Source organism: Pseudoliparis swirei, chromosome 22 (assembly GCF_029220125.1).
Source record: "Pseudoliparis swirei isolate HS2019 ecotype Mariana Trench chromosome 22, NWPU_hadal_v1, whole genome shotgun sequence".
NCBI classification, from domain to species: Eukaryota; Metazoa; Chordata; class Actinopteri; order Perciformes; family Liparidae; genus Pseudoliparis; species Pseudoliparis swirei.
The window spans coordinates 4,803,325-4,821,626 of record NC_079409.1 but is presented as its reverse complement, the minus strand read 5'-3'; the positions used below and the strand labels follow the sequence as shown (position 1 = coordinate 4,821,626).

Below are 18,302 nucleotides of genomic sequence, written 5' to 3'. Positions count from 1 at the left end.
AGGCGCCGACTGCGGCGAGCGGAAAACACGTGCGGCCGAGGAAGAGGACTTCTTTGCGGTCCACAAACTCAGAGCGGCGGCGTGACGAAGCGGCCCTTTAACGGACCCCCTGAAAAGACTTAATTCAACCAGAAGCGCCGACAGAGGTCAGGTTCGGGTGAGGAAGTCAGAATTGTTTTTAACGGGTCACACGTCGACGCATGAAGCGGCTCCTTTCTCTGGGATTTATTATCCGCATCAGAAAAATAAAAACGCCAACATGCTCTGGTCTTAAAGGAGAGACGGTCGTCCCCGTTCATTCATTCTGATCAGTGTCACAATGAGCCGTCGTGCTCAGGATTTATTGGGCTTGGGAAGAGATTTACAAAGTGGTGGAGCAGGAAACCACAACGTTCCAGTTCCACCTGGTTCTGGCGGGCCGAGACCCGCTGGGGGAACGCCGTGTATCTAAAGCAGGAAGAATCCCTTTAAGTCCTGCAGCCGGCCATGTTGTATTTACAGTATATCTGGGCTAAGGCAACACAACCAGAGACCTCTCTCTCTCTCTCTCTCTCTCTCTCTCTCTCTCTCTCTCTCTCTCTCTCTCTCTCTCTCTCTCTCTCTCTCTCTCTCTCTCTCTCTCTCTCTCTCTCTCTCTCTCTCTCTCTCTCTCTCTCTCTCTCTCTCCCTCTCTCTCTCCGCCATCTTTGACACAGATGTTCTAATAAACGCTCCTCATTAATCAGCCCTCTCCCTCAATACATCACTCTACCTCTCACAGGGGGCCCGGCTTGTGTGTGTGTGTGTGTGAACAAAACAACACACACACACACGCATATCTCTCTCTCTCTCCCCACTGCTCTGTCACACACACATGCATACTCACTAAGTGAAATCAAGCAGATAACCAGAGCCTCTGCTGCCTCTGCGGTGCCAGCAGGAGGGCTGTGCTAGGGCTTGTCAACAGGTAGCAGAGCCGTGTGTGTGTGTGTGTGTGTGTGTGTGTGTGTGTGTGTGTGTGTGTGTGTGTGTGTGTGTGTGTGTGGACCCTTTAAGTGATAGCCATCTGCAGCACAGAGAGCTTATCAGCAAGACCAGGAAGTGGCACTGGGCTACTATCGGTCCCCAACATCTACTCCCCATCATGGGAGACAGGAAGAGAGAGAGTGTGTGCGTGTGTGTGTGTGTGTGTGTGTGTGCAGCAGGCAGGTACTGTAGGCGCCCAGCTGCCAGCGTACGAGTGTGTGGTGCACACACTGGCAAAGGCAAACACACAGAGTACAACCCCTGCAGACAAACACACACGGGCACACACACACACACACACACACACACACACACACACACACACACACACACACACACACACACACACACACACACACACACACACACACACACAGACACACACACACACACACACAGACACACACACACAAATTCCAACTTAGCCTGATGTCTTGAATCAGCTGGGGAAAAGCGCATCCCATTTGCAACACTGCGCCTCGTCTCTCGCCAACATCTCACAGCTCAATTATGGCACATCTTCATCTCGACTGGGATGACCTCCCCCCCTCCCTTCAATCTAACACACACACACACACACACACACACTGGCCACCAGGTTGCCCCCATGGCTGCCGAGGTGGCGAAGGCCCGCTAAGATGGCATTTTGATGACTATTTGCTGCTATGCAACGCAGCAGCTGGTGCATCGGGGGCCGGGTGGGGGGGCAAGAAGAGGTGGTGGCAGTGGGAAAGAGCGGGGTGACGTGGTGGTGGTAGGATGGGGAGTGGGCGGGGGGGGGGAATCTCGTTTGTTGCCATAGTTTCTGCGAACACGGGTGTGTGTGTGTGTGGGGGGGGGGCTCGGTGGCAACCTCTGAGAAACAAATAATGAGCCGATTGGCTGACGGAGGGAGTGCCCAGAGAGCGACGCCCCCGCTACTAAAGAGTCAAACTAAAAAACGTGTTTGACAAAAGCAGAGCCCCCCCCCTCTGTTGACCTCCCTGTTGGGGGGGGGGATTACGCAGAAGAATATCAAGGAAGCAGTAATCCTTAAAAAGGTGCCAATCTCCTGCTCCGCCCCCTTCTCCCCTCCGCCCACTCGCTGCACTTTCCCTCTACTCAGAAAGCTCAGAGGGGGCGGGCCCAACGCGGCCATCACCACAGAGTGTGTGTGTGAGGGGGGGGGGGGGGAGCCCCCCCGCAGAGGAACAGATGTCAAACACCATCACGGCGGCCATGTTTTTGAACAAGGCAGCCGTGTACATCGTCGGGGCGCGGAGAGCTCTCTGTCTCTCTCTCTCTCTCTCTCTCTCTCTCTCTCTCTCTCTCTCTCTCTCTCTCTCTCTCTCTCTCTCTCTCTCTCTCTCTCTCTCTCTCTCTCTCTCAGCGTGAGAGGACGTGTGGTTGTGGAGCAGAGGAGAGTTGTTTGGTTTAAAGGTGGTTTTCCACGCTAAGGAGTGACTGGGTTAACAGGTATGTTTGTTGTGAGTGTGTGTGGGTTCACCCGACTGTCTGTGTGAGTGTGTGAGTTCACGGAGGTTTTTGTTTGTGTGTCTGTGTGAGCGTTAGCGGCGTGCGGCTAGCGGGGAGCTAACCGGCGGGCTAACGGGGAGCTAGCGGGGAGCCAGTGACATGGAGGACATGAGCTTCCTCACGCGGGCTCACGGCATTAGAGTGGCGCCGAGTTTCCCGTGCTCGGAGGAGGAGGTGGGGCTGGCAGTGGGCGACGTGGTCGGTGACGACTGCGTGCGGTCCGCTGCCCGTATGAACGGAGCGGTGGTGCTGTTTTTAGACAGCGTGACGAAGGTGAACGAGGTGGTGGTGTCGGGTCATCAGGGGCATGTAGGAGCTGGTGAAGCACGGGAAAGTGGTGTCCCGGCTGAAGAAGATCCCCTCAGGGTGGAAATCCTCCCGGATGAGGCACGTGTGGTCCCACCGGAGGCATCTCTCCATGATCCTGAACAACAGGGGAGAAGAGCTCTGCCTCTGGGTGTTCATCAGGGTGGCCGGGCACAACTACCCCATCTACATCTCCTCAGGGAACGGGAGGTGCTTCATCTGTGGGGAGAGGGCCACATAGCCAGGGACTGCCACCGGTGGAGAGCTGCTGAGCAGAACACCAGCAGGGCGGCTCCTCAGGGGCAGAACCAGGGGGGTGCGGAGGGCACGGGGGGTGCACAGCAGGGGGGGGGAGCAACCAGGGACTGCAGGTACCCAGAGGGGGGAGGAGAGGGAGCAGGCAGGAGCTGGGGGCTCCCAGCAGGATGAGGAGGGAGAGCAGGCAGAGATGGGGGGTGCCCAGCAGGTTGTGGAGGAGGAAGAGGAGGGGGGCACTGGTCCAGTCCAGCAAGGTGAGGAAGGAGAGGGGGAGGCGGTCACAGGCCAGCAGGGTGAGGGTGAGGAGGTAGAGGAGGAGGAGAGGAGGGAGGGGCTGGTGCAGACCAGGAGGTTGAGGAGGAGAGGAGAGAAGAGGGTGGGGCTGGGGTGGCCCGACAAGTTGAAGAGGAGGACAAAGGAGAGTCAGAAGAAGAGAGGGGGGCAGGTGCCAGAGAGGTGGTGCTGTCGGACAGTGAGGTGGACATGGAGGGGGAGGAGCCTCAGAGTCCCCCGGCTAAAGAGGAAGAGTAGGGAGGAAGGATAAAACCCACAGGCCAAGAAGGTGACGGCGGGCAGACGGAGGTCGAAGAGGAGAGGGGCGGAGCCAGAGTACAGCTCGGAGGAGGGGGAATACATCCCTCTTCCACACTACAGTGTGGAGGAGTTGAAAGACTTCCTCCGCAAGACGAAGCAGATGTGGCATGTGAAGGTGAAGGACTACTTCTGCCAGGACAAGTTCTTCCTCTCTGCCACCGTCCTCACGATGAAGACGAGAGAGGAGCCTTCACGCAGCAGGAGTTCTTCATGTTGAAGAAGATCCTGTGCGACCTCAAGAAGGTGCTGCTGGTGGAGGACGAGGAGAAGAGGGCGAGAGGCGAGATCGACTGAGGGCAGGAACACCTCCTGGCCTCAGGGAGCAGTTTTTGGTTTTTGTTATAAAAGAACCTGAGCACCATGAACAATTTTCTTTTTCAGGATTGGTGCTGCAGTTAAAATGTTTGGTGTTGATTGCAATTTGGTTTATGTGGTGCACAGTTTGAAATAAAGTTTTTTTCAAAATCAAAAAATCTCTCTCGCTCTCTGAAATAATGTGCAGGCGAAATGCAATAAATTCTAATGAAGACGTAGAACCCTGGGCTCGGCGTCGGCTCGTGAAGACGTGCGTTTCACACCGAGCGCTCGCACGCCGGCGAGAGAAGAATCCGACGGCACTGAAATCGGGTTTTCCCCCTTTCCTGCATTGATTCTGGCGTGCAAATGGAGGCCAAATGTCGGCATCATCGCGGCGAACGTGGGAAAACCGGAACGCCGTTTAGATCGGGAGCGTAGGGAAACCAAAGCGGCCGTTAAATAACGCACACGCGGATAATATTTCCACGAGCGTCTTTCATCCTCGCTGGAAAGCGACAGGAAGGAGCTCCGGGTTTTAATTTGAGACGCGTGTGTGTGTGCGAGGACGGCCGTGTGTGTGTGTGTGTGCGTCTGTGTGTGTGTGCGTCTGTGTGTGTGCGTCTGTGTGTGTGTGTGCATCTGTGTGTGTGCGTCTGTGTGTGTGTCTGTGTGTGTGCATCTGTGTGTGTGTGTGTGTGCGTCTGTGTGTGTGTGTGTGTGTGCATCTGTGTGTGTGTGTGTGTGTGTGTGTGTGCGTCTGTGTGTGTGCGTCTGTGTGTGTGCATCTGTGTGTGTGTGTGTGCGTCTGTGTGTGTGCGTCTGTGTGTGTGTGCGTCTGTGTGTGTGCATCTGTGTGTGTGTGTGTGCGTCTGTGTGTGTGTGTGCGTCTGTGTGTGTGTGTGCGTCTGTGTGTGTGTTATCAAGCTCCTCTTTTATGGAACCAGCTTCCAATTTCAGTCCGGGAGGCAGACACAGTCACCTCGTTTAAGAGTAGACTTAAGACCTTCCTCTTTGACAGAGCTTATAGTTAGGGCTGAATCAGGTTCACCTGGTCCAGCCCCTTGATATGCTGCTATAGGCTTATAGCTGCCGGGGGACGTTTAGGATGCACTGAGTACCTATCTCCTCTTTTTCTCTCCTTAAGGATGAATTTTCATCTCTCAATCACACGTTACTAACTCTGCTTTCTCCCCGGAAGTCCTCTTGACTTTACGTCTCATGGGGTCATCGGACCCTATGAGACGGCATAGATCCTATCTGCCTGATGGATCGTCTGGGTCGTGGAATTCCTGCTCATGACTACGCCACTGTCCTGTTGAGACTCCGCCCTCCTCCTACCCACCGCCATCTGCCTGATGGATCGTGGAGGTCTCCATCGTGGAATATGCCTACTATGAACTATTCATACACTCTGTCATATTCATTGAATGTATTTTAACTCTAAATCTGTCCTTCTGTACACATTACATCTATTGCATCTGTCCATCCTAGGAGAGGGATCCTCCTCTGTTGCTCTCCTCCAGGTTTCTTCCCTTTTTTTCCCCCTGAAGGGTTATTTGGGAGTTTTTCCTGATCCGATGTGAGGTTTTGGGGCAGGGATGTCTATGTGTACAGATTGTAAAGCACTCCGAGACAAATTTGTAATTTGTGAAATTGGGCTATACAAATAAACTGAATTGAATTGAATTGTGTGTGTGCGTCTGTGTGTGCATATGTGTGTGTGTGTGTGCGTCTGTGTGTGTGTGTGTGCGTCTGTGTGTGCGTCTGTGTGTGTGCGTCTGTGTGTGTGTGTGTGTGTGTCTGTGTGTGTGTGTGTGTGTGTGTGTGTCTGTGTGTGTGTCTGTGTGTGTGTGTGTGTGTGTGTGTGCTGTGTGTGTGTGTGTGTGTGTGTGTGTGTGCGTCTGTGTGTGTGTGTGTGTGTGTGTGTGTGTGTGTGTGTGTGTGTGTGTCTGTGTGTGTGTGTGTGTCTGTGTGTGTGTGTGTGTCTGTGTGCGAGATCCTCTGAGCCGCCTTCACATATGGACCGTAAACAGGGTGATTACCAGACCGGGCTGGGCTGCGCCTGAACGCCACCCAGGGACTCTTTACATCATCAGCGCACTGCTCATGCCCGGCTAAACACACAGAACACACACACACACACACACAGACTCACACACACACACACACACACACAGACTCACACAGACTCACACACAGACTCACACACACACACACACAGACTCACACACACACAGACTCACACAGACTCACACACACACACAGACTCACACACACACAGACTCACACAGACTCACACACACACACACAGACTCACACAGACTCACACACACACACGCATGCAGCGCAAATGAGGGTCTCTAGGTGACCATACGGTGGCCTGGGAGGAGAGCTGGCTTCTTACTGAAGGCACCTACACACACACACACACACACACGCTCGGATCCAAACACACACACACACAGACGAACACACACACACACACACGCTCGGATCTAAACACACACACACACAGACGAACACACACACACACACATGCTCGGATCCAAACACACACACACACAGACACGGGCAAAACACAAATAACACTTTCCCGTACTCTGACGTGCGTTTCACAAACATACTCTAGCGAATACACACGGAAGCGAGCGTGTCTCCTCGCACTGCGAGACACACACACACACTCAGACACACACACTCAGACACACACACACACACCCATTGTGGCCCTTGTGAGAGATATACTGCCGTTTCATTCCATTCACTCCGGAGCTGCCTCCATGATATACTGACTGCACTGCCTGTTAATACAATATCTGCACTAGTGCTTTCTGTACAACCTCCCAGCACACACACACACACACACACACACAATACAAGCCCCGACATGTGGACGTGCGTGCGGTACGTCCAGCCTGAAACGTTGTGAATTGACTAAATGGGCGGCGAGGAAAGAACAAAACAAAAAGAACAGAAACAATCCGGATCGTTCTGGGCTCCGGCCAATGTTTATCTAACAATAACCATACGTTCAGCAACACCTCTGCTTTTTGGCTGCCGCTGCTTACGTGCGCGAGCGCGCGCGTGTGTGTGTGTGTGTGAGGCGGTAAAAAAAGGAACGCAAAAAAATAATAATCATGCGGCGAAACAAATGACGAGAAGCCATTGATTCAGCTTCTCGATGCCGATTCTCTCTCCCAATTGATCAAACTCAGGGCATTTGATAAGCACAGGATAAAAGGCAGTGGTGATGGAGATAGGGGTGTTTTGTTTGCGTATGGTAGCAGGGGGGGGGTGGGGGGGTTGGGCGTTAATCTTTTTTTTTTTTTATCATTATAATTTAGTTTAAATAAGCAGACTGGGCTTCAGCACCTGTGATAAGGGACATTCTTTAGCCAGAGAGCTCTGATTCATGTCTTTGAGTAACTCCTTGAGGGCGTTTCTTACTGTAGAGTGGCTCCATTGCTCGGGCGGCAGGTCCTCCAGCTTAGGACAACTGTGGAGAGAGAGAGAGGGGGGGGAGATAAGGGGTGGAGATGTAGAGGGAAGTTCATGAGAAACAATTCAGATGAGACAAAAGAGAGAAAGGAGAGCCAGCATCCCAATATCATCATATATCAACACACTGTGGCCTGACGTCTGGAGGACATCTTCAAACGGGGGAATACATTTGACCCAAAAGCGCCGCGACCGAGACAGCGTGTAAACAAAGTGTGGATCGTCTCCTTAACGCCGCTCGTTGTCTCGTCGCGACAACGAGATCCAACCGATGGAGAAAGCAGCGGAGTCCTTCAGCGCGACTCGAGTGTCCGACTCGAGAACCGCCGATTAACTTTGCCCCTCCCCCAAAAAAACGAGGTTTCAAACCGCGACGGAGAAGGGGCAGAATGACGGGAACACCCGGTGGAGACGGAGAGAACGAGAGCGGAACACACGGCTCTTTTTTCTCTCTCTTTCTTTTCTTCCTGCCGCGAGCGCCCCTCCAAGACAGACAGATTTCATTTGGCGCATCAAGCAGATGCATCTGGAGATTGCTCTGTCTCTCTCTCTCTCTGTGTGCCTGCCTTGCTCTCTCTCCCTCCCTCTTTCATATTCTCTCTCTCTCTCTCTCTCTCCCCTGATTGTTCTGATTAGTTAATTACTTTATACAACACATCTGCTGGATTGATGCATGAATTATACATCGGCTGCATGTGGCGACTATTATTCCGCGTTACTTCTACCTCCCCGGCTCGTTGTGCTCGGCGAAAACAATTTAAGGTGGAACTGGCTGGATTTCTGTGGTAATCGGGGGGGGGGGGGGGGGGGAAGGAGAGACAACTACAAAACAATACTGACAACAATATGCAGCAGAATCAAAATAGATGTATAGATCACGTGGAGGTCGGCGCTGTGGGGGTTCTGCGCTTCCTGGAAACACTCGAGAAATATGAAATATTGTGGAACGTGTTCAGAAAGAAACTGAGGCGAGCGTTCGAGTTCACCTCAACTTCACACGTTTTCGGCAAGTGGCGCAGAATGTCTCCTCCACCCCCCCCCCCCCTGTAAAAAAAAAAACTCGACTTGACGAGACGGCGTCCATAAATCTGTCGGGTGTGTTGTAAATGAGCAGAGGGGGCCGGCGGTCGGGGATAAACATCTGCTCGTAAGGAAACCCCTCTCACACACACACACACACACACTCGCTCGAGCACAAACAATGGATTTTGCCAGAACACCGTAAACTGCTCCAGCAGCCAGAGAGCCTCGAGGGAGAAGGAACCAAGGAGAGGAGGCGAGGGAAGGAGAGACGCGGAGAGGAGGCAGTGGAGAAAGACGGCTACCCGTGCGTTCAAGGCTAGCACGCCTGGAAGTAAACACGACCTTCTGCATTGTGGCTGGTGGACGTGTTCGCGTCAGGCAGCGTGTGTGTGTGTGTGTGTGTGTGTGTGTGTGTGTGTGTGTGTGTGTGTGTGTGTGTGTGTGTGTGGGTGTACTTCATTGGTGAAGGTGGGTGGTGGTGATGGCGGCACAGAAAAAGGAAGAGAGAGAGGCAGAGCGAGGTAGAAAAAGAGTCGGAACAGCAGCGCCACTCTGTGTGTGTGTGTGTGTGTGTGTGTGTGTGTGTGTGTGTGTGTGTGTGTGTGTGTGCCCGTGTGCTCTCGCTGTGTGTATAAATACAGCGAGGCCTCTCACTCCTAGAGTAGCAGTTAGCATCCGGCCCGTCGGGCGGCAGCTCCACGCAGGAGGAGATGTTCTGTATATTTTGGGCTTGAAAATAGCAAATAGCCGGGTTTTATTTATGGAACTGCTTCAGGTGAACAACGGCGCATTCATCCGCCGCAGTCGTTTTTAGCCCGGGCGCTCGGTCCGTTCTTTTCATGCTTTTGAACCTAAAGTGGCGTTTTTAAAATAATCCGCCGTGTTTTCTGAGCGTTGACTTCGGTGACTATTTAAACGGCGACCTGCTCGCTCGCCGCAGTACGACCCTCCTGTCACCTTCAGATGGACTCACATCTTTTACCCTTTTTGACCACAGCAGGTAAAACCTCCAGAAAATTATTAGAATTAATGTTGTTTCCCGAGTTTAAGTGTGAGGTAGTTTATGTTTGTTTGTTGACGACCTAAACAGCCCTTTAACCCTCCTGTTACCTTTAGGGTCAATTTGACCCCATTCAATGTTTAACGTCGGTGTTCTTTGGGGTCAATTTGACCCCAGGCTGTTTTTCACTGTGTCAAACATATAAGAAATATCAACTTTTTTATATATGTAAAGGGCTATTTAGGTAGTCAACAAACAAACATAAAGTACCTCACACTTAAACTTGGGAAGCAATATTAATTCTAATAATTTTCTGGAGGTTTTAATTGCTGGGGTCAAATTGACCCCGAGGGTAAAATATGTTAGTAAATGTGAAGGTAACAGGAGGGTTAAGTAAATACAAATGTTGATATTTCTTATATGTTTTACACAGTGACAAACAGCCTGAGGTCAAATTGACCCCAAAGAACCCCGATGTGTTCAGGACATTGAAAACATATCATCATGTGAATTTTATGTTTTCCCAGTAAATAAATTAGGAAAAGTCATGAAATATGAAGCAAAAAAAAATTATGTCAATCATTTTTTTTAGAGACGTCAAACATTGAATGGGGTCAAGTTGACCCCAAAGGGAAGAGGAGGGTTTCGGTACATTTGGTATGAGTTTGATAGCTGCTGGATGAGCGCATTACGTCTAAGACTCTGTGTGCGACGGAAAGAGTCGAACTTCTGTCGGACGCCCGCTTCCCGTTTCTCCCCGCCGCTCGGCGAGGAGCGTCCGATTGGTGGAAAACGAGGAGTCATCGATACGACGCCCTGAAGAAGGTGGCGGCCGGCCGAGAGGGAGATCGCCTGAGGGTCGTCCTCCTGACGAATACCGCTTCGGCACGTGGAACAATAAATAAAACGTGTTTTTCTTTTTAAAAATGTACAAACGTGGGAAGACGAGCCGGAGCGCCTCTCTCCTCTGACCGGCACGCCGCTCGTGAAACGCCGTGAACTCGGTGGTAGTTCTGCTTTAAAAAAATCTAATTTACATTTTCATATTCAAATGATCCGTCTGTTTTTCATTTTACGATTTAAATATATATATTTGAATGTAGAATATTTGCTGGTGGCCCTTGCTCGCTCACCACTTGACGGTCAAACTGACAAACGGATCTCTGTGTCGCTTTAGCACGAGGAAGACGAGGAATCTTTCCGTATTCAAACAGGTTTTTTCCGCATTTCCCGGGAAAGGTCAGTCTGGTGTGTGTGTGTGTGTGTGTGTGAGTGTGTGTGTGTAAGCTATTCTCAGTATCAAACATGCAGAAGGTATCGTCAGATTGGGACAAGCCTCTGGGCATACGAGACATGCTCCGTGTGAGTGTTAGAAGCAAAGAATCAAAAGTTGAAACTGAGCTTCAGTGTGTATTCAAGCAATCCAATACTGCTGTGTGTGTGTGTGTGTGTGTGTGTGTGTGTGTGTCTGCATTTGTGTAGCAGAACAACTCGCTGGTACACATGTGTGTTCAAGTGCGTTAGCTTCGAGTAGACACTGTAAAGGGAAACGCGACTGCGTGTGTGTGTGTGTGTGTGTGTGTGTGTGTGTGTTCCTTACCTGTGCAGCTGGATCTTAAGCGTGACCACGTGGTAGACGTCCTGCAGCATGTCGGCCACCGTAGCGTCCGGTGCGTCTGTCACGTATGACAGCGGGACGGGGTTCCACTTGCCCACCTGAATCATACCTGGACACACACACACACACACACACACACACAAGGAGAAGAGAGCAGCTTAGAGTCCATTTGAGCCTCTTCGCTCACTGTCACGACAAATAACAACATCGTGAAGCCATAAATAATCAGACATACACTTTTAAATGCGTCCCTGACACAAATGATGTCACAATTCCTCCGGAGACCACCTCAAATTCAAGTGGCGGCCCACACCTCGAGGAAGTGAACTCATGTGTGTGTGTGTGTGTGTGTGTGATGGACAGGCTATAATAAAAGAGCCCGCTAAGAGGCACCTTGAAGCAGCCTGCCACCCTCGGCCAGCGTGTGCTCGAGTGCAATTAGCAGACCCTTTTCCTCCACCTGCCCCTCCCACCCACTGAGCCACCGAGGCTATATAAATACACACTGCTCCAGTGTATGTGTGTGTGAGTGTGTTGCTCTCCTATATGCACAATACCCAAATGTAAACATTTCCGCCTGTGCATTTAGACTTCTCTGTGTGTGTGTGTGTGTGTGTGTGAGACCACCCGAGAGACTGGAGCCCCTCCTGTGTGGGATCAGTGTCACAGGATAGAAGCTACTGTGGCGGGAGGCTATGATGGGCTCACAGTGTGTGTGTGTGTAACAAAAGATGTTGGAGACACACACACACACACACACAAGGGGAGCGCGGCTTACCTTTGGCCTGCGCCGCCGAGCTGTGGGAGTAGCCCAGCGACAGCAGCGCCATCTCGATGAGCTGGTTGAAGAGCATGTCCTTGCGCACCAGGACGAACTCGGCGTGCTCCTCCCGGCTGTCGAAGTCCATCGGGTTCTCGTAGTGCTCGACCACGCAGAACACGGGCAGCATGTTGCCTGAGAACACGGGGGAGAAGAAGAACTTTGACCTTGGGGCGTTGCGCCGCGTTTTGCCGAGATTAATGTTCGGCTCAGAGGGTCGAGTTGCGTCCGGGGCGGAGCGTCGGCGAGGGCTGCGAGCGGTTGTGCGATTCGGTTTGCCGCCGAGTGGAAGAAGTCCTGGACGGAAGTGAACTAGAGGATGGGATCGGACCGCAAAGGCATCTTTCATCTTCTTCTTTTTTACGGGGCGATGTCTATCGGAGGCCCTCTCGCCTTTCTGTCTCAAAGCCAAGCGCTCACAGTGGGGGGGGGGGGGGGGGGGTCAGAGGTCACACACTCAATAACCTGCTGCTGTTGTTTGTCTATTTACTTTTTCAGAAACGCTCTCTTTCGTCACGCAAGTTTTTCCCAAAAGTTGGTTTTCCCATCAGACACCGAATGACAAGAACCTCCTCCTTCTTCTTCTGGTGTTTATTCACAGAGAGGTTAATGTCGCGCGTCCACGCGTGATCTTAACCAACGATAAATCACGGCGCGGCGCAAGGACCGATTAAAAAAAACACATTTCCGTTCTCAAAATATTTGTTTTCCGATCCCCGGCATTCCAGGAGATGCACACGGCTCTGGCAAAACGATCAATAAAGCCGACGGTTGCCAGGGAATGTGCTGAAAGCGCTGCTTTTCTCCTCCCGATTTTAATAGATAAAGATCTAACAATAAAGACTGCTGCGTAGGTTCATTTGGGGTGTGTGGGTGTGGGATCAATACCGGCTTTGTTTGCAGGGAGCCCGGAGAGGGCTGCGGTAAATATCGTTTCGGGCTCGGACACAATGCCCACTGTGAGGCCCTCTGGCGGAGCCCGAGCCTCCGCGGCGGGGCCCCGCCTCCATTCGGGCCCCGCTTCGCCCTTTTGCTCCGAGGTGAAGACGCTGGAAAAGAGCGCCGAGGAACGGAGAGCGATGAGGGAGGGGTTTATTTGGGGGGGGGGGGGACGTCGCAGGAGGCCGCGACAAGCGGAGATGATGAAGCCGGAAAATTAAGCTCTTCTCAGCTGGAGAGCGACGCGTCGATTAAAGGAGCGAGCGAGAAAACGGCCCATCGGAGGACACTCACGCCGCCGCGTTCCAAGAGCCGCCCGGGCCCCGCTCGCCCAAAGGAAACAAAAGCAGCCAAACAAACAAACAAACAAGCACACAGACAGGAGGAGCTGCCAAGCGCTATTAGGGCGCCGAAACCTGCGGCTTTTAAACTCATTTCCAACGCCGCTAAAGAAGAAGAAAAAACATAATCATAAAATAAAGCTTCAATTTTTTTTTCCGGGGGGAGGAGCCCGTCGCGTTTTTCACGAGGCGACACCGGGTTTTTTATTAAAAAGCTCCGTCATAATCTCAAAGTAAAGGCTCCCTTTAAACAAGAATGGCTCTTAAAGGACCCGGAACGTTCCCTCACGTCGGAGCGGGAGGGCTGCGGGTTTTGGAGCGGCGACACGGCGACGCAGGAATAACTCTCACAGCGCTCGGCTGCTCGCTATTGTCTGGGCAAACAAGTGGGAGTGGGAGTGTGTGAGTGTGTGAGTGTGTGTGTGTGTGGAGAGGACCAAAGACACATTGTAAAAAGGTTTAAGAGTTTTGGAGAGCATGCAGGGGGTGGTGGGTGGAAGGTGGCGTGTGTGGGAAGGCCCCCCCCTCCCCCCCTCCCACATGCTATTTAAAGTGCATTTAAATAGCTTACCTCTATTCGCATAGTTTATTCTTCTCACACTCAAAAGTTAGTTGCGGCGATCCGTTTCTGTTTGTCGGGTAAGAGTAAAATAAAATGTTCTTTTATAGATTGTGTGTCGACCGGACGATCACGTTCTCGAATTAAATCGCATACGTCCGAAAATCGCGCAGAAAAGAATCAACTCGTCTTTCCGTTTTCCGTCACGGGACAAAAATGAAAGCGGCAAATCTTCACATTTCTGGGGAATCGGGATGAAAAAAGCGACCGGATCTCTGAATCAACTCATCGACTGATGGTTTCCGTTCCATCGGAGGGAGAGAATCACAGAATCAGAGGCGACGTCTTTTAAAAAAAACGTCCAATAAGCGGTGCGACGACAACAAAAAATAAGAATAAAACACCGAAAAATGTACAGTCGTAAAAAACAGAGACAATCAGCCAATGGCTGACACACACACACACACACACTGGTTCTCCCCCCTCCCCCCTCCCCCCCTCACCTCTCTTGTGGCAGGTCTTCAGCAGGTGGCCGGTGGGCTTGTACGGGACCCCGGCTAGTTTGGCCCCGGTGCTGCCCAGCCGGGCCCGGCCCAGGGGGCTGCCGTTCTGCTCCAGCCGGGGCAGCTTGGCCGGCGGGGCCTTGGCGTCGGCCATGTTGTTGACCAGGTCCGAGTTCTCCTTGCCCAGACACGCCTCGCTGAGATGGTCCATCATGCTCAGCGCCTCTGCTCAGTCACCTGGGAGGAGGGGGAGACGCACGGCCGTGAACACCAAAAAAAACGTTTCGCGTCGGGACGTTTTTATAGAGCGACCCCCCCCACTTTTAAAAAGTGCTTTAAGTAATTGAAACCTCTGAGAACAGACTCGCTGCGGCCAGAACTGCCATTTCGCTTCGGTTATGGCGACTTTAATGTAATGTTCCCATATTCCAACGCATGTATTATGTATGGGCGTCCCACTGTGAGGGGGGGGGGGGCAACAAGCCACGCTTTTTAGTTGTTTTTTTAACCGCAAACATTTACCGAGAGATTCTCCACTTGGACGACGACGGTGGAGTTCAAGGAACAAGGATCCGGAGGCGAGATCTATTCATGAGCTAAAAGTTTACAACTTCGGGGGGGGGGGGGGGGGTTAAAGGCAGCTTCTAGAAACTTCCAAAAAAACACACAGTCGCTGACTCATGAGGACAAGAGGCAGCAAGTTAATGAAATTAGGAGGAAAAGGAGATGGAGAGAGGAGGAGAGAGAGATGAGGGAGCTGCTGTGGCCGCTTCAACCGCAGGTGCACAACGCCGCCGCCGCTGACAATTCCCACGTTATTTGAACACCCCCCTGGAGTGAACTTTTAAGATTTGATCAATGCCCTATTGTGTTGTAAATAATAATAATAATAATAATAATAAACGCAACGGAAAGCAATGCAGGTTCTACATGCAGGTTAACGAACCGCCGCCACGCTGGTGATGGACATGAACCGGAATGCTGTTGTCAGAAGACGGGAAAAGGGAATAACCCCCCCCCCCCAAAGCAAAAAGATCAAGAACTGCCCCCCCCCCCAACCCATTCAAAACATGCAATGAGGCAAATAATTCACCACAAATAAAGGGGGCCATAAGGAATCCAGACCCACATACAGTCTGGAACCAGGGCAGGATTATAGAATGACCTTACAACACACACACACACACAAAGATACACACACACATACACATTCTAGTTGTAAGCAATAGTTTAATGGAGCATCACCCCTCCAAAGGGGAGGCTACAGGGGGAAACAGGAGGACAAGTTGAGTGAATAATCTTCCAAACCAACCTGAACGCAGCACTTCGCCACCGAGGAGCAGACAACAGTCTTCTTCAAGTTTGGCCGAGGTATAAAAAAAGAAAGAAGAGACAACTCCTGCTTCCCGGTCTCTCTCTATCTCTCTCTCTATCTCTCTCTCTACGTGTGCATGACAGCGAAACGGTTATTTAAAAAAATAAAAAATGATATTGAAAACGAGACGCTTTCTCCGGCTCTTCTTCGCGGTGCGAACGAACCAGCAGCCCGGGTCTGTGCGAGAGACGACGGGGTCGAGGAGGACCGCGAGAGGCGAACATTGGGAAGCGGTTATGTGTCTGTGTGTGTGTGCGTGTGTTGGTCTACGCGCGTGCGGCGTCAGTTAGCCGATTCGGTCCGACCGGGAGGGAATACACGGCCACGGGAACCGTGAGAACCGGCGACATTTAGCTCAGAGCGAGCGGGTTAGCCGCGTCCATCGGTCACAAGTGAGGGCGACTTCTGCTTTTAGTTCGCACCACAACCTCCGAACCGCCTACCTCGGCCGCCCCGCACGGCGCAGTCGAGCAGCCGCACGGGAGGAAGGAAGGAAGGAAGAAGAAGAAGAAGAAGAAGAAGAAGAAGAAGAAGAAGAAGAAGAAGAAAAAATAAAAATAAAAAAGCAGTTGTAACGATATATATATTATTTTTTTATGAAGAAAAAAAAAAAACTGCCGCCGCGCGAGCTCCCCCGGAAAAGAGACGGACTAACTAACGTGCACAACACCGCCCAACCGCCGCTTAGCTCGAGGTGACTACACCGGCTGACTGATACTCATCTCAACCGTCAGGGTTCTCTCCGCTGTCGCGCGACCGGGAGACGGCGTGTCTGTGTGTGTGTGCGCGCGCGGACAGTCGCCGGAAATAAAAAAAACAAGGAGAAGGGGGTCAAAAAGTGCGGGTCTACTTTCCGTACGTGGAGCGTGAACACGGCTCGTGGGGGGCTGCTGCCCCGCGGTAGCGAGGGGAGGAGGAGGCGTCCTGTCGGCTGGGGCTTGGCGTCCGGACGGACGGAGAGAGCTCCTCGTTCTCTCTATCTCCCTCTCGGTCTCTCTCTCCCCCTCGCTCGCGCTCCGTCTCTCCCTCCTCTCTGTCCCCATTAAATTATTAGTTGTATTGACTCATCACTCCCCCCTCTCCTCTCCTCGCTGCTGGTGCCGCCGCCGCTTTGCCTGCGCCTTCCCTTTCTCCTCCTCATTTCTAATGGCGTGGTAGCGAAAAGGGGGGGTCGAGGAGGGATACATGTTTAGGGGGGGGGGGGTAGTGTGTGTGTGAGGAATACATAATCCCGTACAATTAATAATAAATAATGCATTTTTAAAAACAGGATTCTCCCGCATTTCAGGTCAAAAAAGTCCTAGTGGAGACAAATAAAAGTGGAGAAAGTGGACACGCGCACATGCACTTAAACACACGTGCATGCGCGTACACACACACACACTGAGGGGGAACGGTGGTGCGGTTTCCGGCTATGCGCGCAGGAATTTTTAATCAGCTTGATTAGAGTGAGGCGGTCCTGCATTTATTACGGAGTAACACACAGATGCTCGCGCCAACACACACACACACACACACACACACACTCACGCACACACGCTTCTGAAATATATATTTTTTTGGGCCTAATAAGTGTGTTTTTTATTTCGCTACGTATTTTACGTTAAGTTGAGATAGAAATTGATAAATAAATTATAGACGTCACACTAAACTAAATGGAACCTTTAAAATGCAAACACCAAAACCTCCAATAACTTTTAGAACATTAATAACAAATATTTTTTGTTTTGCATGTGCATGGAATATATCTCGACTTTAAAAAAAAAATTTTTATAGTTTGTTAGACTTACTCCTTGTGATATTTGCTCAGAAATATCTTTATAAATTGTCTTATTTCTACTATATAATTCAAAAAAGAATATTAATACATTTGAATAGGTATTAACTTATATATTAAACTAATACAAGACCACATCATGGCAATAATCTACACTTTTAAATATATCAGAGACTTAAAAAATGGTCCGCTCTCTTCTTCTGCACTAAAGGCAGAGAGCTACGTTAATGTCAAGTTATTGCGTTGTAAATATGATCAAATCCCTATATAGTGACACGGTATTATACAAAAAGGGTGTTTATCTCTCTTTATTTGCATATAATATGTGTGTTTATACTTAGTTACTACTACAGAATAACAGAGTGTGATTATTCATCCGTTACCTCATAGTTCTTGTCAATAAAAAGCAAAGATGGCCGACGTGTCCCACCTCTCAAACCCCCCCCCGTGATGTCAAAACTGGATCGCACCAAAATATTAACACGAGCTGTAACCTCTGTTGTGACAACAGAACCAGAGCTGGACTGAAAAGAGGGAAGGAGGAAAGGAGGGAAGGAGGGACGTTTTAAGAGAGCGACACCATCAAACAACAGCGCGCTGGAAGTTTCTCTCACTCTCTTTCTCTCTCTCTCTCGTGCTGACGCAACTGTCATGTCTTCTTACCCCCCGTGACCCCCCCCCCCCCCCATCGCCCTCGTGCACACGGCGAAAATAATCACACGCAGTAATCTGTGTTGCTATTGTCAATAAAGGACCTGACATGCCGTCTGTGCTTGACCTTCAGGTGACTTCACCAGCTAAGTCTGGTATCTGGTAAGACTGGTATCCGGTGGACACACACACACACACACACACACACACACACACACACACG

At 51.1% G+C, this 18,302-nt stretch overlaps 1 protein-coding gene across 6 annotated transcripts in view; it reads right to left on the bottom strand.

The window, feature by feature from the left end:
* Nucleotides 1–16,622, bottom strand: part of LOC130212906 (DNA-binding protein SATB1) — a 53,994-nt gene extending 37,372 nt beyond the window's left edge. For 2 of the 6 annotated variants that reach the window (XM_056444196.1, XM_056444201.1), the window contains exons 1-5: nucleotides 15,589–16,142; nucleotides 14,277–14,513; nucleotides 11,893–12,069; nucleotides 11,097–11,223; nucleotides 7,348–7,471 (exon numbers count right to left, since the gene is read on the bottom strand). In XM_056444196.1, coding sequence (XP_056300171.1) covers nucleotides 7,348–7,471; nucleotides 11,097–11,223; nucleotides 11,893–12,069; nucleotides 14,277–14,490 — 642 coding nt within the window. In that variant the 5' untranslated portion in view covers nucleotides 14,491–14,513; nucleotides 15,589–16,142. Of the gene's footprint in view, nucleotides 1–7,347; nucleotides 7,472–11,096; nucleotides 11,224–11,892; nucleotides 12,070–14,276; nucleotides 15,265–15,588; nucleotides 16,143–16,510 lie in introns of those variants that run through there. The other 4 variants (XM_056444199.1, XM_056444202.1, XM_056444200.1 and 1 more) reach the window with 4 other exon arrangements.
* Nucleotides 16,623–18,302: the final 1,680 nt, after the last annotated feature.